The 24942-nt window shown below is 56.1% G+C and overlaps 3 protein-coding genes across 7 annotated transcripts; 2 read left to right on the forward strand and 1 right to left on the reverse strand.

Moving 5' to 3' along the window:
• Positions 1-6303: 6303 nt before the first annotated feature.
• On the forward strand, positions 6304-7584 carry GNG13 (G protein subunit gamma 13; the record flags this gene model as incomplete). Its single annotated transcript, XM_082312465.1, has 2 exons — positions 6304-6401; positions 7479-7584. The coding sequence occupies 2 exons, from the start codon at positions 6304-6306 to the stop codon at positions 7582-7584; spliced, it is 204 nt and encodes a 67-aa protein (XP_082168591.1).
• A 498-nt stretch (positions 7585-8082) lies between these two features.
• Positions 8083-19677, reverse strand: CHTF18 (chromosome transmission fidelity factor 18). 3 transcript variants are annotated; one of them, XM_082312495.1, is made up of 22 exons: positions 19561-19677; positions 19212-19391; positions 18908-19049; positions 18612-18786; positions 18399-18488; positions 18215-18267; positions 17864-18005; positions 16936-17148; positions 16095-16192; positions 15860-15983; positions 15575-15708; positions 15105-15198; positions 14933-15031; positions 14520-14650; positions 14051-14213; positions 13678-13902; positions 13422-13571; positions 12720-12850; positions 10797-10941; positions 9708-9824; positions 8774-8831; positions 8083-8338 (listed from the first exon to the last, which is right to left on the reverse strand). In XM_082312495.1, the coding sequence occupies exons 1-22, from the start codon at positions 19640-19642 to the stop codon at positions 8202-8204; spliced, it is 2883 nt and encodes a 960-aa protein (XP_082168621.1). In that variant the 5' UTR covers positions 19643-19677; the 3' UTR covers positions 8083-8201. The 3 variants fall into 3 exon arrangements, with proteins under 3 accessions (XP_082168621.1, XP_082168622.1, XP_082168623.1); XM_082312496.1 differs by having other exon boundaries at positions 19208-19391; positions 19561-19669; XM_082312497.1 differs by lacking the exon at positions 19212-19391.
• Positions 19678-19819: 142 nt separating this feature from the next.
• RPUSD1 (RNA pseudouridine synthase domain containing 1) lies at positions 19820-23189 on the forward strand. 3 transcript variants are annotated; one of them, XM_082312511.1, is made up of 6 exons: positions 19820-19896; positions 20543-20734; positions 20845-20968; positions 21113-21215; positions 21305-21406; positions 21723-23189. In XM_082312511.1, the coding sequence occupies exons 2-6, from the start codon at positions 20553-20555 to the stop codon at positions 22121-22123; spliced, it is 912 nt and encodes a 303-aa protein (XP_082168637.1). In that variant the 5' UTR covers positions 19820-19896; positions 20543-20552; the 3' UTR covers positions 22124-23189. The 3 variants fall into 3 exon arrangements, with proteins under 3 accessions (XP_082168637.1, XP_082168638.1, XP_082168636.1); XM_082312512.1 differs by having other exon boundaries at positions 19858-19896; positions 20595-20734; XM_082312510.1 differs by lacking the exon at positions 19820-19896 and adding an exon at positions 19932-20303.
• Positions 23190-24942: the final 1753 nt, after the last annotated feature.

Below are 24942 nucleotides of genomic sequence, written 5' to 3' on the forward strand. Positions count from 1 at the left end.
CTTAATATGTGATGAACTGTATTTTGCACATTTAAGGCTTTCAGTGGCTCTTGCAGCTTTTGTTATCCTAAATAAGCTCTATGGTATTATTCAAGTTTTCTACAAAACTGTACATGTATCTAAACAACACAATGTTAAGTAAAACTGTAGAAATTCTGTCGTTATGTTGTCAGTTCTGTTTGGGGTTTTTTGTGAGTCTTTTGGTTTGGTTTGTGGTTGGGTTTTTGGTTTTGGTTTGTGTTGTTTTTTTGTAAATTGCCGCACCTTTATCTCATGCTGTCCAAGTTCAGCCAGGACAAGCGGAGGCCGGTGAAGTCCCCTGACACTCGGGAATCTGGTTCTGCTGACTGTTGGCAGGGCTGGCCACGTGGTGTCTCGGTCTGGTCTGTGCTCCTAAAGATGCACTGTGGTGTTTCATCCCAGTTTCCACAAGAGGTGTTTCTCTCACGTTGCTAATAATATGACCTTTCTCATCTACCTGAGTGGTAGAAGGTCCCTGTTCCTCGTATGGCTGAGGGGGAGAAAAAAGAGCGGGAAGGAGGTTGCAAACACTAATTTTCATAGGCACTGTCTCTGTTTTCTCTGCTTTGCCCTGCTGTGAAAGCTTTCCTTTCCTGACCTGCAGTCTGGCCTGTGGTGCGCTCTGGTGCTCTCCCAGTTCTGGGGAGAGCTTAGGCAGCCGCCTGCCCCGAAGGCTTCTGTCCTCTCCAAATTTTGTTAGTCCCTGAGCGTGCTTACAATTGGGTGTTAACGTGGTGCTTTGTCACTTTGTCGTGGGTCTAAAAAGACAGCAGCAAAACCAAGTAAGCCCTAATATCGGACTGACCTTGGGCTGGGCATGGACTTCAGCGTCGCCCTGTTTGGTGCCCGGTGCAGGACTGGGCACAGGAGGGAGAGGGAGCAGGTGAGGGCAGGTGTTTTGTTACTCCTTCGAACCTGGATTTACCATCACAAGGAAAGGCTAGGAACTGCTTATTTACTGTAAGTAAATAGCCTATCTATTCATTATTTATCTACTTCTGAATTCTAATGAATTACAGCAGCCCTTATAGTGGGGATTATACTGTAGATAATGATATAATCTTTTATGTATGAGAAAAAGACTTTCTCTGAAGATCGGCACTTGACTTTGGGCATGGGTTTCATAGCCAGGTACGGTCATTGCCATCAACCACAGTAGAAAACATCTTCCCAGTACCCTGAGACGATGACTAGTATAACCCCAAAGGTAAATTGAAGGCTGATCTCGTCTGCTTTGCTCCAGGTACAATTGAGACAAACACAGCTCATTAAAAATTGAAATACATAGTTTGGAGAGGAAAATGGGCAGCCAGAGCTGTCTCATCCAAATATTGTATTTTAGCAAACAGAACTCTGCTGTTCTAGCAAGTACAGCTGATGCTGCCAAACAATAAATAGAACATTTGCAAGTAAGTGCCTGTATTGAAAATAAAATTTCATTTGAAAATAGTGAAGCCGTCTTAGGTTCTTCAAGTCTGGAATGGGAATAAAATCACCTAGCCCAGGAGCGGAATGTACCTGCGGGCCACAGGGCTGCTTGGTTGTGGTCAGCAGTTAGCAGACCTGTTTTGAGTATGTGCATCACCATTGATTATGGATAGGGTTTCTGAAGTACATTGCTAATAAACCTTAAATGTGTACAGGCCAGAGTGGGGAGTTCTCAGTGCAATATTTAAGAACAAACCCACCCCCTGCCTAGTGCTGCCGGTAAAGCTGCGTGCCTCTTCCACCCCCGCTCAAGGGGAGAATGGCGATGCACATCCCAACAGGGTATGCTTGGACAATGAGGCTGAGAGCTTTCCGCATCTCAACGGAGAACTTGAAGCGTGAAGTGGGCAGCTTTACTGTCTCAACGACGTGGGCAACAGTGGATTTGTACGATAAAATTGTCAGTGAGCAAGTTCACGGCCACAGCTCCAGTGGAGCCAGGGGTGAGGTACAGGGCCATCCCCAAACACGCTCCCTCTGCCTGCGTTACGCTTCCCAGCCTCGTCTGCTGGGTGGGCTGGGAGAGTGCTGATACCATTTCTACCAAGGACACTAATTAACCTGCTAAATGAGTTTATCTCTTGGGAGTGTGCACCAGAGAACTGAGTTATCTAAAATACCATCCCAAAGAGAGCCATAATTAGCAGCTGGCACTGAGGGCAGACCCCGTGCTTCCCAGGGACGGCTTTGCAGGGCGGTGGGGGCTGTTGACTCATTGCTGCTACTGTCCCCCACCCTCAGATGACATCCCTTGGTCCTGCCTGGTGCAGCAGTGGCCTGTGTATTATGTGGCACACAGCATCCCCTTCCCTGCCCGCAGGCCAGCTCCTGCCTGGGGAGCTCCTCTTTCCCTGCTCTTGGCCCGAAATAGCGTGGGGACAGCAGTAAGGAATGGGATGCAAGTCATTGCACAGCTACCCTAGGACAAAAAGGAGTTGCACTCTTCCAGCTGCCTGCCCAACCAAAAATAGTCTGTTTTAATAACTGGACTAAACAAAGTAAAAAACCAGCTCATTGCTGGCTGCCAGATTAACAGATGGCTACAATCATTAATATTGCAAAACTTTGGGAGTTCATAATTCTTTAATCTACAAAGCCGGTGGGGGTACATAATGCGGGGCCTGCAATCTGCTGTGCTGGGGGCTGCTGCCCGCCCACCACAGCCGTGTCCCTCCCAGACCCCCGAGGGTTGGGCAGACGTTGCCTTGGTCCCGCCTGCTTGGCCAAGAAAGGGCTCCCTGCCTGCAGCAGGGGAGCCCGCCACCAGGCAGGTGCTGCCTGCAGGAGGGATGAGCTTGATGAACCCCCTGGACTTAGGGCTGGTGTTGATAGTGGTTCCTAAATTCGCTGGGCACTGCCCCGCACCCACGCGGCTCTGCCGGCCCTGCTCAGCCCTTGCTGCCGTCAGATTGCGGAAAATCCACGGAAATCCAATAACCCATCTCCAGTGTCATTTTATCGTTAAACCCAAGCCTTTCCCATAATTGTTTGGAGGCAGCACGGGGAGATTACGATTGATGTCAACAGCCAGATAATCTGCGGTTCAGCATTCGGTATCGCTGACCTCGTTAATAGGCGCCAGTGGTGTTTGGAGCATGGGGAGTGTGCCCTGAGCCACAACCGCCCCAAAGGAGCCCTGTGCCATGCGACTGTTTGCAACGAAGAAAAGCCCAGCACTGGCGTTGCAATAAAAATACATATTTATTTTTTCCTTTGGGTGAAAAACCTCATGCTGCGGCTCTAGCGGGCTCAGGCTCCAGCCCCAAACAGCTCCATTGATCCCTGGCCAAGCCCCAGGCTCCAGCATCCTCTTGGAGAAGGGCGGAGGGCTGGCGGCTCCATGAGGCTGCCGGGGAGGCTCTTACCGCTATCGATCGGATCGCCCGCGGAGGCTGAGGGCTGGGAGGGGAGCCCAGCTTGGCCTCGGCTCCGTGTGCTCATCGCCATCCTGCTCTCGGCGCGTTCTTGGCGCAGAGGCTGGTGTGGCTTCGCCTTTGCCCAAGTTGGTGTTGCCGGGCATCGGCCTCGTGCTCGATGCTATAAAGGCTTACTGGAAGAGTCATCCTATATATACATATATATGTGTGTGTGTGTGTATATATATATGTGCGCACACACACACACATACTTGTATGCATGTATGTATTATGTGTGTGTATATAGGTATTATGTTTATGTGTATTATATAATATATTGTATATAATATGTATTACATAAATATGATATTATATGATATAAATTATATATACATATGCACATAAATATATTTTCCACCACCATACATACTGTGTATCCATAGGCATATATATGTGTTTGTGTGTGTGTGTGTATAAACATGTGTATATACATGCAGACACACTCTCTCTCTCGGTTTTTTATGTGTGTGTATATATATGCACACATAATATATCATCATATCATAAATATATGTATACATACATATATTTCACCTCCATTTCATGGAAAGCCCAGGGCACTGCAGGGGATTTGCTCCCTGAGAGCAAGCTAAGGCTCCAGCGACAGGGGGAACCCTGCGTTTGGCAACACCAGCCTCAGCTGTTTGGGGTGGAATTGGACAAATCCAGCCCAGGTGTGCTGCAGAGAGGACAGACAGCCACCCATACAGACGCCGGCCCTGGATCACCACAGACAAGAGGGAAGAAGGGGCTCTTGGGGCAGGATTTGGGCAGTTTTAATTTGTGGAAACCTTGCTTTGCTTTTTTTTATAAGCAGCAAAGCTTACCTGAAGTTTTTCTTTTTAAATTGGTTGTTTAATGAAGGGTAGGGGTGGGTTTTTCCTCACTTATTTGTGTTTTTGCTTTTGCATCAATTAGGTATTGCCTTTAATCAGCTAACTGTTAGTGGGCTTTTTCCCCCTCCCTGTAAGTAAAAGTCACTCATTATTATTTTTTTAATGTTGTTGCACTTTTCTCCTTGTGCTGACCCTGCCCCTTCACCTGCCATATGTTTAGTCTCCAACTGCTCACTTTTTGCATTTATCTTTTCTTTTTTTTTTTTCCTTTTTCGAACTAACCCCTTCCCAGGTGCACCCCTGGTGCTCCCTACCCCCCCCATCCCGGCTCCACCAGCACCCGGGAAGTGGGAAGAAATACAAAATCCAGGAGCAGCACAGAGGGAGCAGCTGGGGGACAGCCATGGCCGGGCTGGCTTTTGCAGGGATGCAGGCAGGGATGCAGGCAGGAGCAGGCCCTCCCTGGGGTGCCGCTGTGTCCCACCACACATTACCCTCCCTCCTTGGGGTGCTTCTGTCCCTTAGGGCTATGGGGAGGCCGGGATAACCGCGTTTCGGGAGCTCGGCCACTGGGTACCAGGATGCTGCCTCCATCCCGGGAGCTCACATTCAGCGGAGCCAAATCCCCTGGGAGCAGCAGGGGGAGGACGCTCCCATTATCCGGCTCCTGCCGTGTCGGAGGCAGCTGGACCAGCCGTGCATTAATAGATTACACAGAGGATTTGGGCTCGCCAGCAGCGAGGGGAACGCTCGCGGGAGGCAGCGTGGGCAAGGCCAGGGCGGCTTGGCGAGCCAGCGGGGACGGACACAACCCCCGCTCCCCGCTAACATCTTTTCCAGCCAAGGTAGGTGGAGGGCTCAGCCACAGTGCTGGGATGCTGCTGGGATGGCTGGAGCGGGGATGGGGATGCTGGTCCCACGTCTGCCTCCAGGAGAGCTGCCAGTGGGAACCGGGAATCCTGGGGAGGCCAGACCACGGGTGCAGGGGGATGCTGGGCTCTGGGTGTTTGTCCTCCTCCCGTGGCTGGTTATTTTTCCAGGGGATGCTCTGCAGAGAAGCTGAGCTGGGGCACCCCATGCAGCTGCAGAGCTGTGCCAGCGCGTGGCTGGATTTGAGCCGTGCCGGTGTGTGGCTGCATTTTGTGCCCCGGCATGCAGCATCCCCAGCCCTTGCCTGCCCCATGCTGGGGGCTGCAGCCTGCTCTGGGGTGTGGGATGGGGAGCATGGGTGTCCCTGGGGTTCAGCCACCCTGGGTGCAAAGTGACTCTGCTGGGTGCTGCCCAGTGCCTCTGCATGCTAGAGGGTCTGGGGTCATGGCAGGCCACAGGCAGGGGAAGGTCCCTTTGTCCCACCGATTCTTGAGGTAGCATGGGGACCCAGGTGCTTGCAGAAGGTCTCATGCAACTCCTTGTGCTCCATCAGCTGCTGTGCCTCAGTTTCCCCATCATGCACATCCCCACCATTAGCCAGCACCCAGGGCCACTTGGGGATGGTCTTTCTCCCCAGATCAGAGCTGACCATCCACATGAGCCATTTCCAGAGCTGTGTACACAGCCATGCAGGTGCCCAAAATCCCTCCTGGCCTCGTTTGGGACCATGGATGGGCAGGAGAAGGACAGACGCTCCCCACCTCCCCAGATAGCCTCTGGTTGCTATCTATCTGCTGCTCTCCACCCCAAGCAATACCACCATCCAAATTGCAGTCAAATCTGGCCAGGTCCTTGGGTTTTGCATGTGCCTGCGGGCACAGCATGGCTACAAGAAGGCAGCACCAGGCACCCACCCTGTGCCAGGCTAGCCTCGCACCCTGCAGGTAAGTGCAGCCTTTGCCTTACAAAAACAACCCCAAAAGCTCCTAGAGCCACAGGCTGCTCCACCATGGGGCTGGAAACCACCCCTGGAGTGTGGCAGGGTGCTGTCCCCATCCTGGGAGACCCTGCTTTCGGGGTGCAGAGCTATGGGGGAGCCGGGGCAGGATGCGGCTGTGGGAAACAGCACCAATGTCCTCGTTTGCAGCCCCGCAGAGCCCCCGGCTGCCACCATGGACGAGTGGGACCTCCCGCAGTGGAAGAAGGAGGTGGAAAGCCTGAAGTACCAGCTGGCCTACAAGCGGGAGATGTCTTCCAAGACAATACCCGAGTGAGTGGGTGCCCACCCTCCCCTCCGCATGCCCCCCAGACCAGACCAGCAGCAGGACATGGCTTTGCACAGCCAGGAGCAGAGTCCAGCCCTTCTCCACCCCCGCGGCCAGCACCAATGTCCCCCTTCAAATCACCTGGGGGCTCCCAAAACAAGGCGGGTTTAGAGATTATTTTTTTTTTTTTTTTTAAGTCCCCTCACAGTTCCTCAAGCCCTCCAAGCCCCAGTGGCAGAAACCGCACTAGCCCCAGTGCTGGTGCTTGCAAAGCCCCCGTGCTCCCGTCCACAAATCCCCCTGTGCTGCCTCCTTGCCGGCTGCCCAAGCTCCAGTGGTGGCTGGGATGTGGCAGCAGCCGTGGGACCCCCTGACACCCGGGTGCCCCCCAGGACCCCCCCCAGTGCTCTGGGCTCAGCTAGATGAGTGTGCAGACCCACCCCTCCCCGCGCTCAAAAGATTTAAACCTGGAAAACAAAGTCATGGAAAGCTATATTTCCCCTCCCTGGTTTGTACCTCACTGCTCCTCTCTGCAGAGGGCTTTGGAACAGCCCCCCAGTTAACCCAGCCTGTGGCCCCATCGCTCGCTGGCCCCTTAGAAAGGGGAGCAGAAAAAGAGCAACTTTATCAAAGAAGTTTTGAAACACAGCGCAAAGGCCATCCCTACACCGGCAGCACGCGGACAGCTACAGACGCTGGTGACAACAGGCTTTTTATAAACTTGTCTTGTGTTTAGCTCCCCATCTTAAAAACCAGGTGGACGACGGGGGCTCATGCACTGGCACAGCTCATGCACGCTGCCACCAGAGCGGGGTGCACCCCGACATCCCTGCCTGCCAGAGCAGGGTGCATCCCAGCATCGCTCCCCACCAGAGCTGGATTTAGCCCAGGCACTGCTGCTTCCCCCCCCAGCTCCCCCCATTTTGCTGCTGCACAGACACTGCTGCACAGCCCCTGCCCTGCGTCCAGCATCCAGCATCCCTCGCGGAGGGTGGCAGTGACACATTTGCAAAATGCTTCGGTGCAACGCAAACTGGCTCTGGGCAGGGCCTATGCCCACCCCTCCGCTCCCCTCTCTGCAGGTTTGTGAAGTGGATCGAGGATGGCATTCCCGAAGACCCCTTCCTCAACCCGGAGCTGATGAAAAACAACCCCTGGGTGGAGAAAGGCAAATGCACCATCCTCTGAGGGGTCAGCCCCCGGCCCGCGTCAGCTCCCGCCACCCCGTGCTCCCCCACAATGAATGTACTTTTTTATTAGCTAGCTTCCTAATATGACTACCTGAACAAAAACCCTACCCTCATCTTGTCTTATTATTTTTAGCTGTAGAAGTGTTTCTTTTTTATACAAGGGGGACGGGGAAAACATAGGGGGTGGGCAGTGTGCGGGGACATGAGCAGCAAAGGTTTCTGCTGGGTTAGGCTGCAGTTTCCAGCCACAGACCTCCACTCACCTCTGCCACCATTGCCATCAAGATGGCAGATATTTGAACTTGTAAAGGAAGAAAACTTTTATAAAACATTTTCAGTGATTTTAAATATTCTTTTGTATATTGTAGGATATAATTTTCCAGCAAAACAGGCAACATATGACAACTAAGGGTTTATAAATGAAATAAACAGAACAATACTTCATGATCATTTTTTATATACATATTTTATTTATTTTAAACAAAACAAGTGGGTACTAAAAAAAAAGCAACAAACGAAGATCATGCACACCCCCCCATCCATGGGTTAGAAAGTCAAATCAGCTTATCCCTTCAGTTCCATCTACATAATTTCCTGGGCTTCATCTCTGCCCTACTAGAGCAGGTCCTTAATGTAGACATTCCTCCTGACAGCATTGGAAACCCCTTCGTTAAACCGGAACCAGACGTCGCTCTTCCCTACGGCCTTTCCCATCAGGCTCTCGATTGACTCTTCCTTGGAGGCCTGAGGGGCTGCAGGGGGGAAGATCGATGTCAAAAACTTGCAGAAACTCTTAACCTTAAAGTTATAACCTGCACCCAGGCTGCACAGGGAGGGTGGGGGCTGGGGAGCTGCCGCCAGGCATTGAGGGGTTTGCAAGGGCAGAGCTGATGCTCCCATGTCCCGGATCCTGCAAACACTTACAGCACCCACAACCGTCCTCCCCAGCTCACTGCATTTGTTGGCCCTTTGGATGCTGCCAGAATCCACCGACCTGCCTGCAGGCACCCCCCTGCCTGCTGCATCAGGGTCAGTTCGCTCAATATCCCCTCCCCACCCCGCTGATGTCCCCTGGGGCACAGTGCTTAGGGAGAGAGTCCCTCTTTGGGCACCTCTGGGGGTCCAGGCACTGTGAATGCAGGGACCCCCGGCAGCACCCGTGGCCACCCCATCCCTCTGCCACCTACCCGGGGCCGTGGCCACCTGCTGCCGCCGAAGCGGCCGCCCAAAGAAGTCCGTCTCAGGCTGTGAAAAGCAAAACACAGAAGGTGAGTGCGGCTCTGTCAGTGCCTGCATTTACAGCTCACATTTGGAAACAGCCAAAAGCAAACCCAGTTTCTCTCTGGCAGCTCGGTGCAAGGCCAGAGCTCAGCGACGCCACTCAGCTCTGCCCCATTTTAAGCTAAGTCAGCCCCAGACAGTGCCTAAGGCAGTTCAGAGGAGCCCCTTGCTGGGGCTCTTGCATGGGGCCATCACCTCACGCTCAGCGCTGCGCCAGCCGCCTTCCCTCTTCAAGCATCCGGCACAGGAAGAAGCTGCCGAGCAGGAGCCGGATGCAAATCCTGCAGAAAGGGCCAGCAGCCTCGGTAAAATGCAAACTGCATTCAAAATCGGGCGTGAAAGACAAACCTTAGGGTTCATCATGCTAAAGCGGGGTTTTATGGATGGCCAAGGTCTCCAAGCTGAGCCCGTGGAGAGGGGTGGTAGCAGGGGACCACCTCTTGCTCCTCTTGGCCACTATCAGGATGCCTGGGGTGGGACCAGCCTGGCTCACCTGCTGATGTCCCCACAGCCCCCGAGCTGTGTGTGTACCTTCCCACCCGTCGAGCAGCTCTCTCACCAACCCCGCAGCTTCCACTGAGCCAAAATTCAGCTATTTTAACATCTCTTTCCTTCCCCACCCCTGAAAGCTTCATGGAGCATGGACATAATTGTCACCCAGATCTAATTCATCCCCATGCTATAAACCCAGCGATGCAATTATGGGACACGTGGTGCCAAACTATATTCTATTAAAAGAAACTGTACTAAAAATAAATAAATACCAATGGAGACAGCCAGTCTCCAGCAGCAAAGGTCTGTGCTGGTAGGAAATTAGGTAGAAATTGCAGTCTCCCTCACCTTGTCCTCCACCGCTGCCCTCCGGATGATGTGCTCCAGGCGCTGCTGGTGGTTCGGGGGCACCACCGGCTCCGTGTCCGCTTGCTCCCCCCCCTCACCGAGGCCATTCCCGGGCTCCTGCAGGGAGGAGAGCCCTGAGCGAGGGTCCCCTTGGTGCCTACTGAGCTCAAGGTTTGGGCATCCCCCCCAGGTGATTGATGCACAGCCTGAGGGCAGGATGGTGCCTTCTCACCCATCCCGCACACCCCCTCTATTTGCTGCTGGGTTTGATTACAATATCTAAACGACTTGGCAAGTGTTTTTTCATCACTTTCTATCCCACTGCAGCACGCGGGATTAGCCCCGGCAGCGCCTCAGGCACGTGCTTGTTTGCAGCACCTTTCCCTGGGACTTCACAGTCGGCACTGTGTAAACAAGGAGCCTTCAGAGATGTTGTTGCAGCATCTCTTTGCCCCACGCGTCCCCAAGAAAGCCCTTCTGCTGTAAGAAGGGGCTCTCAGGGATTAATTATCCCCGTGGCACCAGGGCAGGGCAGGCACCAGCTACACCCAAGCCGTTTCTCAGCCTCCACATTTGCCTGTTTCCACCTTCTCCTGCCTCCTGCCCCCTGCTCTGCAGAGGGTTTCGGCAGTGGGCAGAGTAACTCTGCTCCTCCCTGGGGCTTTGGGACCTTTGGGACGATCAAAGTGAAGCAGCAAGGGAAGGTGCAGGCAGGAGAGAGCAGGTCAGCTGCCCCACAGACACGTACAAAATGCAGCCAGATGAACTGAAATTCCCATCTCATCGCAACCCTCATTAGAGAGTTGAAGGGTTTAAAGCTTTAACTCACAGCAAGCATTTCTTTCCAGAATTCCTGCAAAAAGATGAGCACTTTGGGCACGTCATCCCAGCATGGATGTGCTGCCTGAAGGCAGATGTGCAGGCAGACGGCTGTGATTGGAGGGGGCTAATCCTGGATTTCCATTTGCAGAGCGAAAGCCACCGGCTGCTTTGGAAAGACCAGGTCCCCACACCAGCCCTAAGGACTTTATCCCCATCGACGGACATACCATCCCCCTGAAACCACAGGACACTGTGAGCCCTCCCTACCTCGCCCAGGTTTCGCGCCTGCAGCAAAGCCTCTGTCCTCCTCATCTTCTCCAGCTCGATCTCCCTGGCGATGAGCTGCTTGGCCTGGTAGGTCAGCTGCCTGCGAGCCGGCAGGTCCGGGAACCGGCAGACGTCCTCCATGTTCCTGCACCATGGAGGAGGGGAAGCAGAGAAAATAAATCAATGCTGAAAATAAAAAAAGCATTATGCAAACTGCAGCCTGACACAGGCATAGAGAGACCTGCCACACTCCCAGCCCTGTCCCCCCCAGCCTCAGTATGATCCCAGCCACGGTGCCTCAGTTTCCCCACACTGCCCTCTCCGAGTCTGCCTGTGCGATGGCATGCTAGAAGATGGCCAGCAAGCAGTGCTGGCCGTGAGGAGCCAGGTTGCTGCAGGGCCTCTCAGCTGAATGGGAACTCAGGAGGGATTATGTGCTTTTTAATCTTGGTTTTAAGGCAAGAAGAGGAAATCGCAGGCGGGTCTGTGCTGAACAGATTGCCCTGAAAAAGCCCCAGTCACATCACAGCTTGGGCATGAGCGGCACCAAGACCCTTCGCATGAACCCCATGGTGCCCACAGGGAGCTGTTTAACTGAGATACGGCCATGAACAGTAATTTTGGCTAATCAGAGCAGTTTTATTCTTAATGGGTTGGTGCACCAGCTCTGGAGTTAGGCCTGTTTCAGCACAGCAAAAGCCCAGGCACAGCCCCAGCACCAAGGAGCCAGCTGGGCCAGCTCCTCTGCCAGCAGTAAATATTTCATGTTTTATTCACATTCAATATTATTCTCCTTAAAATAAAGGGAACAAAGCCATCTGTCAGATGGCTTTGCAATAATTTAGAAATTAGCTGTCAAATCTACAATTTAAAAAGTTTTAAAGAGAAAACACAGGTTTCATTGCTGACAACAAATCTGTTTGCCAGAGAGATGCTGGGACGTGACTCGCAGGTGCCACCGGGATGTGACACCCCTGCGGTCCCTGTCGTCGCTGTGCACGGCCTGGAAACCAGCTCAGACTTCACAAAAAAAGCAAAGCAAAGCAATGCAACGCACCTGCTTGCGTCACATGGCCTCCAATGTCCCACAGTTTCCCCACAGGCACATTTTGGTGGCACAGCCTAGCATAGGGAGGGCAAGAGAGGATAGCTCTTTGCAGCCCCTGCAGGCCTTTCCACGGGAAAAAAAAATAATAAAGTGCTTCACTGTAATTAGATGCAGCTGCTTGATTTAACAGAGGCTAATTTTTGTAATTAACTTTGCACCAGGAAGACATTAGCATTGCTCCTAGCTGTGGTCGGGTCTGTATTATTTCACCAAAGCCTCTGGAGCGTTTACGGCTCTGTATATACTTAAAGCACAATGAGACTCAAGTCTAGCAATGGCCGGCTATTAATATACAAATTAAGCACGGCTACAGTGACCTCCTGTGTGCAACGTGCGCCGGTGGACCTGCTCTCCCCTGCTGCCACAAGCGCCTGGCAGCTTCGGTCCCTCCTCTGCCAGCTCCGGTGAGAGCCAAAGGCAGCTGCTTTCTTTCCTTTAATCCCATTAAAGCAAAACCAGCCCCGCTTCGGCCTCAGCCCGAGGGGGTGATGGGGGCAGCCAGACCATGCTGCAGCTGGAGCAAAGCCAGCGGCAGCCCCAAGGACCCACAAGGCTCTGGGGCTCCTCCTTTAAAAAAAAATGAGGCAAAAAACTAGATAATCCCCGCAGAGCTGTCATCAGAGAAAGTCAGGTCCCTGCAGCCATCCCAGCGCCAGGAAGCTCCTGCCAAGCCAGCTGCCATCGCCAGAGAAACCTCTGAGCTCTAGCTGCAAGAAACCAACTTGATGCCACAATACCTTTGGGCTCAAACTCCTTCCTGAACTCTCTGCTGTTATTTTCGAACCCTATGCCTTCCCCCCACCCTCAGGACTTACGGGTCGAGCTTGTAGACATACTGGCCCTCGGGCAGGCGCTCCTGGTGGTAGGTGAGGTTGTAGGCCAGCATGGTGCTGATGAGGTCTGCCAGCTGCTGCTTCTCCTTCAGGCTGTAGAGCTGCGTGTTCACCTGCGGAGGAGAGCGGAGCCCAGCAAGGGGAGAGCATCACTAATCCATAATAACTTCTAAACATAAAAATAACCTGGAGCACAGCATTTGTCTCTGTATGAGAAAGGACAGTTAATACCCGTGAGGTTCAGAGCAAGTTTAGTTTCCTATTAGGGACACACGTACCTCACAGAGCAGGGACAGTCCCCTCCGATGGCCTGAAGGGTAAACGCACTCAGTGCAACCCCCCATGCAGGTGAACCAGCTGCTGGAAGGAGACTGCAAGGGGCTCCCAAATCCCTGCTCAGACCAAGCCCAGCCCCCGGGTGCAGGGGTCCAGGAGGTGCAGGACACCCCCCGCACACCCAACAGTCAGGTATCTCAGTGCCACGTCCCCAGCTTCCCTCTGGCTTCTGCATCAGCTGCAATGTCAAACCAACCCCGAATTTGGGACCGAGGTCCGGGATAGCTCAGCCTGGGCGATGCAGCACATGGGACATGTCCCAGCCCTCACGGCGCAGTTTGCAGAAGGGACACGTCGCCTGGGCAGGACTCCTGCCACTGCAGTGAGAGGGGACCGATGGGCACTCACTGGTCGGAGCTTCGGGGCGATGACGTCCAGCAGCAGACAGAGCACCTCCAAGACGAGAGACTGCTGCCCCGTGCGGCTGCGGGCGCTGGGTGTTATCCCTGACACCATGGACATGACGAGGTTCTGCATGTGGTTCAGCTTGGCCAGGGCCTGGGTGGAGAGGGCGGGGACGGTTCAGCCACGGCTGCAACCACAGATGTCCCCGTGGGTGACAGAGCTGGAGCCACACTGCCACCACGCCCTTCCCAGTACTTGCCTCGTGCTGGCTGCTGGGATAAGCAAGACGGGGGATGCTGGTGGCTGCGAAGAGCAGGTGGAAAGCCACAGGCAGGAACGGCAGGTATCGCATCAGCTGGAAGCTCTGTCCATGCAGGACAGCCCGGCTCAGCAGGTCGGAGAAGCCCAGCCACTCCAGGGCCAAGCACACGGAGCTGAAACTGGAGTCCCGCAGTTTCATGTTCAGGAAATTGTCATACAGACCCTGGAAGTGGATGCAGGATTAGAGACGGCCTAAGGCTGGGCAGACGGTCCCATCAGAGCACAGCTGGGATTCTGAGCATCCCACTGAGCTCAGCTTCAGCACAACACACCAGAGGAAGTTGCCCAGCTCTCCCCCTTGGCTGCTCTACCTGGGCAAGCTTCTCCTGCTCCCCTGAGGAGACGGCCAGGTGCAGGACGTGGTGGAAGCGGTGGGAGGACGTGTTGAAGCCAGCCGTCCCCCCGAGGTGCAACAGGTCCTCATCACCCACCAGGAGCTGGGCTGGCAAAGCGGGGTCCATTCCTATCCTGTGCCTGGGGGGAGCCCAAAGGGAAGAGCTCAGGGTACCCTGGCGCTGAATGGACCAGCAAGGAATATTTGGACCCTTGCAAACTGGACTGAAGGCAACACCGATGCCAAATTACTGGGCACTAAAGAGAGCAGCCAAAGAGCATCTGGACATACAAATCTGCTGAAATGAAGCAGGGTCTGCTGCAGGGCAGACCAGCTCTCCAGGACCTTTCAGGTTTCTCCGCTGCAGGTCTTGCGAGCAGGTCAGGGGATACCACAAAGCAGCATGCCCCAAGCAGACAGCAGACCCAATAAATCCCCGCTTTTACCTTCGGACCTTTGGGAGCTGGAAGATCTCTTGCCAGATGGAGAAGAGCCCCTTGTTTTGGTCCTTCAAGCCAATCTTCATCGTCTGCACCATCTGCACGCTCAGCTCCTTCTGGCCTCGGCGGTGCAAGAACTGTAACAAAAGTGAGGGGCTGGGGGGGACAGGCACCGCAGGGAGAGAGGGGATGCCCACAACAGCTAGCTGGTGCTGGGGAAAGCCAGAGACAAAGGCAGCTCGCTCTTCCTTGCTTTGGAGGGGAATCAAGGTTAAAAATAACACAGAAGACGACAAGGCAGACATTTTAGGGATTTGCCTCGGACAGTTTTCTTCCCCTCCATCCCATCTGAGCCCAGATCAAAGTCAAAAGCTGACGCAAGGCCGTGTCCCCCAGCAACCTCCCGGCAACACCAGTACCTGCAGGGTGTTTATGCAGGAGCGGATGTCGTTCTCCGTCTTCTCGCACAGCGCCAGCAGCGCGCCTGTGTCCGCCCGCATGCCCTGCCGCAGAGCGATCTGCAGGAGAGGGGGGTCAGCAGGGAGGGCCCGCTGGCTGGGGGGACAAGAAGAGCCCTCGGCCGCACCGCACCTCGCAGAGTCGCTGGGCGAGCCGGGACGGTGCCGTCCGAGGGAAGTTTAGCAGGAACGATTGCTGCCGCAGCGGCCGGAGGGCAGGGACGTACCTGGCAAAGGGAAGCACAGGGGTCTCTGAGCGACCCTGGCAGAGGAAGAAATCCAGCCATAAATGCTCCACTCAAAGAGAGATGGGTTATTTAGCAGCTGCCTGTACACCACTGCACGCTTGGGCATGCACAAACACGACCGTACGTTCATACCTAGCTACAAGTCACCCTAGCAGATACAAAACCTGGGGGGGGGGGTTCAGGAAACCTAAGCATATTGTAGCTTTACTTTTCATAAGGTACTTCAAAGCCACAGGTCTGACGGCAGATAACTTGGCGCAGGAAGGCTTTGGCTGGAGGCAACAACAGCCACCTCCTCGCTTGGGGCAGGGGTCTGAGCTCTCCATCCCTCCCCAGACACGCAGACGATACTAACTGGTCGTTGCAGATGCAGATGATGGGCCTTAGCAGCAGCCCGCCCTCGCGCCGCCTTCTCCGGCCCGTGCCAGCCGCCGCCTCGCCCTCGCCATCCTTACGGTGGATGATGTTAAGCAGCACGTTGATAGATGCCTTGGGAAAAAAAAAACCAAGGACAGAAGGGATGAATTCTTGCTGTTCAGAGGCAAGAAACCACTCCTAAAATGGAGCAGGGGATGAGCTGCTAAGGGGGCAATAATTAAGCGGTTAATGCAAAAGGTGGCCAGATCTAGGCTGGGCTTACCGCGGGCGCACCATCTATCTCATCGATGATCAGGCAGTTGGGTTTCTCGTTGGCACCCAACACAGACTTCATCTGGGTGGCAGCTTCGATGCGGGTTTTGAAAACCTCGGGGCTGCGGTCATCACTGCAAGACAAGACGGTGCCAGGCTGCTGTGGCTCGGCACCACCTCCAGCACAGCACCACCTCCGGCAGCTTCTGGGGCCAGGCAGGGCTGGGCAGCCGGCGCAGACTCACCTGGCATTCATCTCAACAGCATTGTACCCCGCATGCTTCGCGATGACATGGGCCAGCGTGGTCTTTCCCAAGCCAGGCGGGCCACAGAGCAGGGCTACCTGCAGCAAAGAGGTAACGTCAGCCCATCAGGCAGCAAGGCACGGCTTCCTCCAGCACCGACCAAGGCTGCCACACACAGGGACGAGGCTCTGCAGCCTGCAAAGTGGTCTGCTTCAACCCTTGGGAGCTGCTGCACTGGTTTGTAGACATACTCAGAAAAGAGAAAGTCACTAGAGGAAGGAGAATATAACAGAAACTCTGAGAGGCGACAGTCATCCTGGCAGCATCTCTCATGCACATGTTTAAGTTTGCAGGGCAGTAAATGGAAAAGGCTCAACAAAATCCCTTCCAGAGCTACACTCCTGAGAAACAATACTGTTAGTATCTGTTTTTGTTTCCCCTTTTTTATATCCTCTCACTGGACAGGTTGAAGCTGGTTAGCTGGCCTGGGTATGTTGTCTCTGCTTCCTTTAGCATTTGAGCATCATTGCTCTTTTCCAGATGCAGAAACTCTCGCTCAAAGGCATGTCACGTCTGCCCCAAACAAATAAAGTCAAGACCAGCTTCTGTTACATCTTTCTTCAACCAGCCCACTTAATTTGGCTGGAGAAAGTCTGCTCCCCTCCCCTTGTTATCACATTACTGGAGCCAAAACAGAAAAAGAAATGAGAAAACCCCATAATTGCTAAGGAGAAACAAGGAACCCAATTTCTGCTAGATCTGTACTGGAAGACCCTGCTCCTCACCGTGGTGGTGGGATGAGGGGGACAGGAGAAAAGATCCACCACAGCAGGGTGCTCACCTTGTATTTGGGTCTCTTGTGCTGGTCCAGCTCAGCCTCCAGAATCTCCTCTGTGAGCTGGACCTTCGTTTTCCACTTATTCTGCTGCTCCTTGGGCTGGCTGAATGGAGGATGAGCCTCGGCGCTGGGCTTGGTCTTCTTCACAGCCTTCTCCTTCCCGAACACTACCGTGTCCCAGAGCTTGAGCCACTTCAGAAGGCAGCGGTTCGTGTACTGCGTGTCAGGCAAGAAAGCAAGCAAACCCTGTTGAACCCCAAAAAGCTCTGGCCGAGGACAGAGAATGGCCTCTCCTTCGTAGCTTAAAAACTGACATGGTGTGCAGAGGAAGGGCCGAGCCCAGGGAGGCAACGCAGAGCGTGTCTGCCCAGACAGACCTCGAGCGCACGGCACATCACCCCCTGCCACGGGAGAGGCTGCCCAGGTTTCCACCCGGCATCTCTGTGCGACAGCCTTGGAAGGTGGCTTCCCTTCCCGACTTGGCCACCATCCCACGGGGCAACTGAGGACAAGTCACATTGGCCCCATCCCTGCTGTCCCTCGTCTGTCTCGACTCAACCCAGCGTTTCTCAGCCTCTTCCATAACTTCCAACTCCCTACAAAACTTCTAACATTCAAAAAAAAAATCAAAATAGCCAACAATTCCTGGCTAAAGTCCACCCAATCTTTTTTGTCTTATTTTGGTTATCTTTCATAGTCTCTTTTGTCAGAAGGTCTACAGCCTACAGCTGAAAAACCCCTGCCCTGAGCTCTGCGCAGCAGGACTGCCCCCAGACAGGGCTAGCATGGATAGAGCCCCCCCGGCCAGCGCTTCCGAAAGCCCTGCGAGCAAAGGCAGCACCATAAAACCATGACCTCACAGCATTAAGGAGATTTATAAAAGTGGTAAGCCCACCTGAACCCCAAGCCCCCACTTATCCTAGAACCTCACATCATCACTGAGCAGCTCCATGTAGCGCCGAGGAGTAAACTTGTCCACCCATAGGCAATGCAGCGCAGACTCCTCCTCGTCTGCCGGCTCCGTTTCCCCGGTGAGCTCTGGGCTCTCGGCACTGGTGTCGCTCACGAGGCAACTGTGAGAAAGAATTAACTTGCCCCAAACCACCCAGGGAGTCGGGGCAGGGCTGGGAATCACACTCAGACTTCCCAAGCTGAGGATGCTCAGGGCAAAGAGGCTCCTCTGCTCACAGGTCCCCAAAACCTGGACCCCACTGGAGCATCTTGGGAGCTGTGTCCGACAGCGTGGCAGGGACAGGAGCGGGATTTCATCCCAGCATCTCACCTGTTTATTATCTCTGTCAGCTGCTGCGATGCCTCCAGAACACGCCTTCGACGCTTGAGCACAAAGAGGGCGAGAGGGGGGTCAGAGATGCCCCGCTAACCCGGGGCTGGGGGGAGCGGGGATTCGGGAACCAACACTGCGGCTATCCAGGGAAAGACAGGAAGGTCGGTATAAGATGTGATACCTCTTCATCCACTTGTTCCTTGAGGTAGGAGAAAGGCACCCCCAGCAAGTGGAGCGGCCTGCGTGCGTTCCAGCCCAGGGAATCAGGGAGCTGCAAGGAGCAGAGGACATGCACCGACGTTTGGCACAAACATTTCGTGTTTCAGCAAAGATCCCCTCCTGAACTGGATGGAGGTCACAAAGAAGCAAGCCCGGCCTTCAGATCCCTCCTTACTTCCACTCCTGTCCTGAAGGGATCATCCCTCACGACCATGAAGACCCTGGTGCCCTCAGTGGACGTCACGTTGATGTAGTCCTCCAGGATGGGTGGCCGCTTGAGGACCCGCTTCTTCTCAGAGGGCGGCGTGGTTTGCAGCGGGGCCATGCCGCTCATCTCCAGGCGGTCCGAGCTGGAGAACACCAGGTTCCTTTAGCAGGGGCGAGGGAAAGGGGCCTTGAACCCCCCACAAAAGTGGAGTTCAATGCTCCTTTCCCTCACCTCTGCTAAAAGTGGGGTTCAAGGTGGCGAACCTGGCATTCTGGGGAGGAGAAGGTGCCTCTGGGCCAGGCACAAGCGCGTCAGCATCCCGGAGGCCATCAGTAGCCAACTCATCATCCGTGCCAAAATTGAGCTTCTTAACAGCTTCCAAGCGCTGTCGTTTCGCCTTCGGGGCTGTGTGAGAGACCAGGGCATGAGGAAGAAGAGGAGAAGCATCATCGACCTGGCTGCTTCTCCTGCACCACTCGGGGAGCAGCAGGGAGAGGGGTCAGCAGCACCCAGGGACCCAATTGGGGCTGCAAAACCTCTAACAAACCCAGCTTGAGCCAAACCTACTGCGGGCTGCGGGCGGTGGCGGGGAGCCGGGCGGGACGCAGCCCCGGTCCCTCTTCCTGGGGTTGGTGCCCCCCGGGCCGCTGCCCACGACGGAGTCTCCCGGGGGGTCGGACTCCTCCGGCGGCTGCCTCCTACCTCGGAACTGGGAGATTTTGGGACCAGCGGGTGGGGATGGGTCATCTGCAAGAGGTGTTACACGACGGTGGTGCCGGTCACCGGAGGGGACCCACGGTGGGGCGGGCACACGCGGCTCCGCGGCCGGCCGCGCAAAACCCGGTCCTGCCCGCCCGCTCCCTCCCTCCGCCGCCGCCACCCCCGGTACCGGGCACGGCGCCCCAGCAGCACCCACCTCCCAGCTCGGCCAGCACCTCCAGCTCGGCCGCGAACCGCTGGTAGAAGTCCTCCTCGGGGCTCTCCTCGGGGCCCGCCATGGGCCGCCCCAGCACCGCGCCCCGCGCCCGCCCGCACCGCGCTTCCGGCCGCCGCGCCGCGGCGGAGCCGCCGCTGATTGGACGCGGCGCACGGGCCGGAAGCGGCGGCGGCGCTGATTGGACGCGACGCGCGGCTGGACGCGGCGGCGGCGGCGCTGATTGGACGCGACGCGCGGCCCGGGCCCGGCGCCTCCGGTGGATACAATGTAGCCGCTCGCCGCCCCGCCCGCCCCGGCCCGGGGACGGCGCTGCAGGTCGGGACGGGGGGGCCGGGGTCGGGTCGGTACCGTCCCCTCCGCCGTGTCCCGGGTCCCCTCCGCTGTGTCCCGGGTCCCCTCCGCTGTGCGCGTCCCCTGCGGGGCGCCGAGATCGCGGCCCGGCCCCGGCCAGCAGCGGGCAGGGCGGCGGGAGCGGGACTGGGAGGCGGCGGCAGCGGGATGAGGCCGAGCCCCACCGCCAGGCTGGATCGGCCCGGCACTGTGCGGCTGCGGAGCCTCCACGCGTGGCACCGGGACGGGGCCTCCACGCGTGACGCCGGGACAGTGGCAGAGCTGCACGGTGGGACAGCGGGAGGGCTGCGGGACCTGTGCAGCGCGGCTGTGGCTGTAGCGCTGCTGTGGCACCGGCACAGTCGCAGCACCGGTAACGCCCTGTGACACCGGTAAGGCTGGGGGACGTGTACAGCGTGACATCGGTGTCGCTCTGGGACCTGTGCGCTATGACACCGATACCACTGCAGCACCAGTACATCTCCAGTCCCACTGGGGGTCCCTCCCTGCCCGCTCCCGCTGGGTCCCTTCGCTCCCCTGGGCTGCTGTGCCCATCCCCAGGGGCGCACAGGCTGCGGCTGGAGGCCCTTCCCGCCCCTCTCACCCCGATTCCCCCTCACGCTCCCCACAGGGCGCTGGCCATGGAGCCGGGCACCATCGACAACCTGTCCATCCTGTACCAGAGCTCCGACTTCATCGTGGTCAACAAGCACTGGGACATCCGCATCGACAGCAAGATGTGGTACGAGACGCTGACCCTGCAGAGCCAGCTCAAGTACCGCTTCCCCGAGCTGGCCGACCCCGACACCTACTACGGCTTCAGGTTAGCGGCCAGGGACCGAACTGGGGTCTGTCTTGCCTCCAAGCCGGCCTCAGCCGGGCACCCTGCCCAAGTGCCCAGGGGTGCTCCTCTGCCTCCCATCTCCTCCCCAGGTTCTGCCACCAGCTCGACTTCTCCACCAGCGGGGCCCTGTGCGTTGCACTCAACAAGGCGGCAGCGGGAAGTGCCTACAAGTGTTTTAAAGACCGTCTGGTGACCAAAGCCTATCTCGCCCTGGTAAGCCCACCCCACCAGGTCCTGCTTCTGGACATATCTTCTGAGTTTGCACCATTGCAGCTTGGTCGCTGCTTCTTGTTGTCCTGGTGTTGGTGAGGAATGAGTGCTGGGGCTCGGTTTGCAAACTGGCTTTCTGCTCTGCAGGTCAGGGGCCACGTCAGCCAGAGCCGAATGATGATCCGCTACGCCATAGGGAAGAACACCACCGAGGGCATGACCCACATGATGTGCATTGACGGGACAGAGGGTGAGCAGGTCCCATGCCCTGCCTGTGCTGCCCGGACCACCTGGGCCACGCTGGGGGGGGAGCTGACCCCCCTCCGGATCTTGTTGCAGGCTGTGAAAATCCCAAGCCTTGCCAGTCAGAGCTGATCGTGCTCGAGCACGGGTCCTACAGCGGAGACCCCGTAACCAAAGTGCTGCTGCAGCCGCTGACAGGTGGGAGCTGGGGGCCGGGGCAGCGCGGGCATGGGGGGCTGCTGAGGCTGGACAGACAGAGGCAGCAGAGGTGCTGCAACGGGACCTGTGCTTGCAGCTCTGGGCCTTGATTGCAACACGGGGGTATAGTAAAAAACAAAGCCTAGAAAGGGCTTAGCGGAGCTGAGAGCCGCACTCAGCTCGCGGAAGACTCAGGTTCTCAGACTGGGAGGACAAATGCCATTTGGTGCGTTGTCATTTCGCACCACTGTGCCCTCAAGGAGGGATTCAGGGATAACCTGTGTCCCTGATGCTTCCGCTCCCACTCTCCCTCTAGGGCGGACTCATCAGCTCCGGGTTCACTGCAGCGCCATTGGCCACCCCATCGTGGGGGACTTCACCTACAGCCACAAGAAGGACAACAGTCCCTATAGGATGATGCTCCACGCCTACTACCTGCGCATCCCCACCAGCAAGGAGCTCATCGAGGTCTGCGCCCCCGACCCCTTCGTCACTACAATGGACAGCAACTGGGTGCCCCACCATGTCACTCATCGGCTGGATGAGACCATCCAAGAGCTGAAGGACAAGATGATACAGAAGGCGGAAGAGGAGGAGAGCCGGGAAGCCGTGCTTGGTGGCGGAGGAGAGGAGGCACTGAGCGAAGCCAAGAGCCTGGAGACAGAGGAGCAGCGAGCCCGGTGTGAGCAGTGGTTGGCCGAGTGGGCTTTGGAGTGAACACAAACCACGTCTCTGCATTTCCAGCCCAATGCTCCATTTTCGTCCCAGTGGGTCTCCACAGAGCCCAGTGCTGACTCCACATCTGCACTTTCTGTATGCCGTGGCTTCCCTCACTTCTGGGGCTGGGATTAGACAGATTTTAGCAGTGATTAGGATGGGTTTATTTCTTAATATGCACATCATCCATCTGGCCACTGGATGCCCCTTTCCTAATTCTGGGCCTCAGCAGCAGAGTCAGTGTGTCACGTACCAGCTTAGAGTGACCCCAAAGCTTTATGTCCCCGTCCTGGGGCTCAGGCACAGCCAGGGCAGCACGGACACTGCCTTTGCCACGAACGCGATGGATGTATCCGCAAACCCTCAGTGCTAGGGTGCTAAAATGCAGCCCAGCAAAGGGAGAGGAGAACGTGCCGAGTTCAGCTTTGGTGTCCGTGTCCCTGATTCCCTTCGCTCCAGCCTGCTGCGCTCGCTGGCACACGCGTTGTGCGGGAGGTGGGAGATCAGGAGGCTGAATTGCAGCTTGGGGGCACCAACAGCCCCCCTAGTCCCAGGGTGGCCCCAGGTGTTTTACCCGTCGAGCTGGGCCGTGCGACGGGCACAGGAGAAGTCCCTGCCTGCCACCGAGGACGTGCTGCCTGCCCGTCCCTGCCCTCGCGTTTTCCTTCCTGCTTCAGCCCATGTGTGGTTTTTTTAAAGGTTTGTTGAAGGTGAGTGAGTTGATATGAATGGATTTTAAACTTTTTTCAAATTTCTATGAGAAGAATCTAGTCTTTTAGCAGTTCTGAAATACCGATGGTCTCGGAAATGCGTGTATTTTTAGTACTTCTGTAGTCAGAATAGCCAGCAGCCCAAAGCTTCTTTAATAGATCTTCTTATTCTTTCTCCTAGCATTGCCTTTTCCTAGCACCCACTTTTATTCTGGGTGTGGATGTAACCCCTGCTGAGACAGGTCAGAAGCCACAAGCCCCTTTCTGCTTTGCCCAAACAAGGGGGAATCAGTTTTTGTCCCATCACGTGGCTCCTTGCTGGCAGGTTGCTGTGGGGGTGTCGGCTCTGGAGGGTGCTGCAGGCAGGGCCTTCGGGTGGGCGGGTTGGGAGGGCTCTGGAGCAGCGCGAGCGGCCGAGGAAATGGTTGAAGCTGAAAGAAAGGCTGAGGACTGATGCAAAGAGTGGGAAGGAGCTCGTCTCTCAGACTGGCATTCAGCTTTGCAAGATGCAGAGCAGTTTCTCTGGAAATGCCCATGCTTTCCCAGCCGACATCGTGCCACTTCACTCTCTCCTTCCCACCCCACTTGTCCTCTGCAGCCCTTAGAGGAAGCTTTGAAAATGAAGAGAGCAGGGCAGCTGGCGTGGGCTGGGGGGGGACAGGGGTGGCTGGAGCCCCTTGCGTACAGAGCACCGATTCCTGGGGTATTCAGCACCGAGCCGCCACATCAGCACGTGCCCAGATTTATTGTCACCCCGCAGGCCCTCTACCATTTGAAATGCACCTGACAGTGGTTTCACGTAACTCAGATTGCTACCCTGAGGGGAAATAAAATGGCACAGCCCTCTTCTCATGGGTGAACGCACCGTATGGGTCACCGAAGCCCTGCAGGGTTTTGCATTGCCTGTCCCTGGCGTCCCCGGGTGCTGGTGGGTGCAATCTCACTGTGCTGTGGTGCGTGGCCAGGGAGGAGGTGGCTGTCACCTTGCTTTCGTGGCTTGGCACAAAGTGCTGCCGTCTGCTGCAGGATGGGGACTGGTGCACAGGTCATGGCTCTGCAGGTGCCAGCTCTGGGCACCAAGCAGGGACGGGCTCATGAGCTGGTGGCAGAGGGCTGAGCGGGGGTTTGGAGGAGCAGAAGATCCGTCTCCTTCCTCCCAGGCTCCATCTCTGCCCATCCCATCTCCCAGGAGTGGCCAGGGAGGGGAGAGGCAGCTACAGGCGGGTCCCAAAGCTATAAATCAATGCCATGAACCTGTTTGCCAAAGAATGAATGTGGGTGACGTGCACAGGAGGTCCTGAAAAGTTACGGGTGAGCTTTGCAGCATCAGAGGCGGGATGCGGCCTTCCCTTCACACCGGCCCCGGCGTGGGAACAGTCCCCGCTGCGTGATGGGGGACGCGTCCTGCAGCCACGCGTCCGGGAGGAGGCTGCCCTCGGCCGTGGGACTGGCGGTCACTGGGGATGGTACGTGGGGACATGCCAGTGCCCACGCATAAGGGGATGCTGATGGACCATCAATGCTGGGGGGTTGGCACCCAGTGCTCACTCCACCATCTGCATTGAGGAGCCCCTGCACCCTGCAGCACCCGTCAGCCTTCGTGTGTTGCACTTTTACCTGACATTGCAGGAACCAGAGATAAATATGTGTTTTCCTTACCCTGCAGAGAGGTGTTTTCCAGGTGCCCTTCCCCAGCTCCTGTCCCACGCCACGTCCAGTCCTGCTCCCTCCTCTCTGCCATCACAGCCATGGGGCCATTTGCTGCAGTGTGTGTGAATCCACTCGTGCATTCAGACCGGGGGGTTGTGATCAGGTGTGTGTTTTGTGACATTCTGTACAGCTTGCAATAACCCTTATTGTTGCACGTTACCATAGTAAACTATTGCCTATATACCCTGCAGTTCACTCTCTGGTCTCTCAATCCACGCCGTGCCGTGCAGGCCAGCGCGTTGCTGCAGCGTGGCCAGTGCGGTGCCAGGGGCTTCCAGGAATGAGCCCAGACCAGCACAGCAGGACCGGCTCCAGGGCTCCAACCTGTTGCGTGAGCACCGGTGCTCATCATCACCCTGATGAAATCCCCCTGGCCGAAACCACTGGGATTACCTGAAA

This window comes from Platalea leucorodia, assembly GCF_965183815.1.
Source record: "Platalea leucorodia genome assembly, chromosome: 5".
Taxonomy (NCBI): Eukaryota; Metazoa; Chordata; class Aves; order Pelecaniformes; family Threskiornithidae; genus Platalea; species Platalea leucorodia.

Bases quoted from the DNA above. Each gene is read 5' to 3' on its own strand.
- CHTF18 (XM_082312495.1), bottom strand. From the start codon at position 19,642: ATGGCGGGCCCCGAGGAGAGCCCCGAGGAGGACTTCTACCAGCGGTTC. The intron at 12,851-13,421 runs GTGAGTGCCCAT...TCTCCTCCGCAG, and splicing joins TCGCCCCGAAGCTCCGACCA to GTGAACACGCAGCTCTACAG. The intron at 8,832-9,707 runs GTGAGGGAGACT...TGCTTTTCACAG, and splicing joins GGGCAGCGGTGGAGGACAAG to CCTGAGACGGACTTCTTTGG.
- RPUSD1 (XM_082312511.1), top strand. From the start codon at position 20,553: ATGGAGCCGGGCACCATCGACAACCTGTCCATCCTGTACCAGAGCTCC. The intron at 20,735-20,844 runs GTTAGCGGCCAG...TCTCCTCCCCAG, and splicing joins GACACCTACTACGGCTTCAG to GTTCTGCCACCAGCTCGACT. The intron at 21,216-21,304 runs GTGAGCAGGTCC...ATCTTGTTGCAG, and splicing joins GTGCATTGACGGGACAGAGG to GCTGTGAAAATCCCAAGCCT.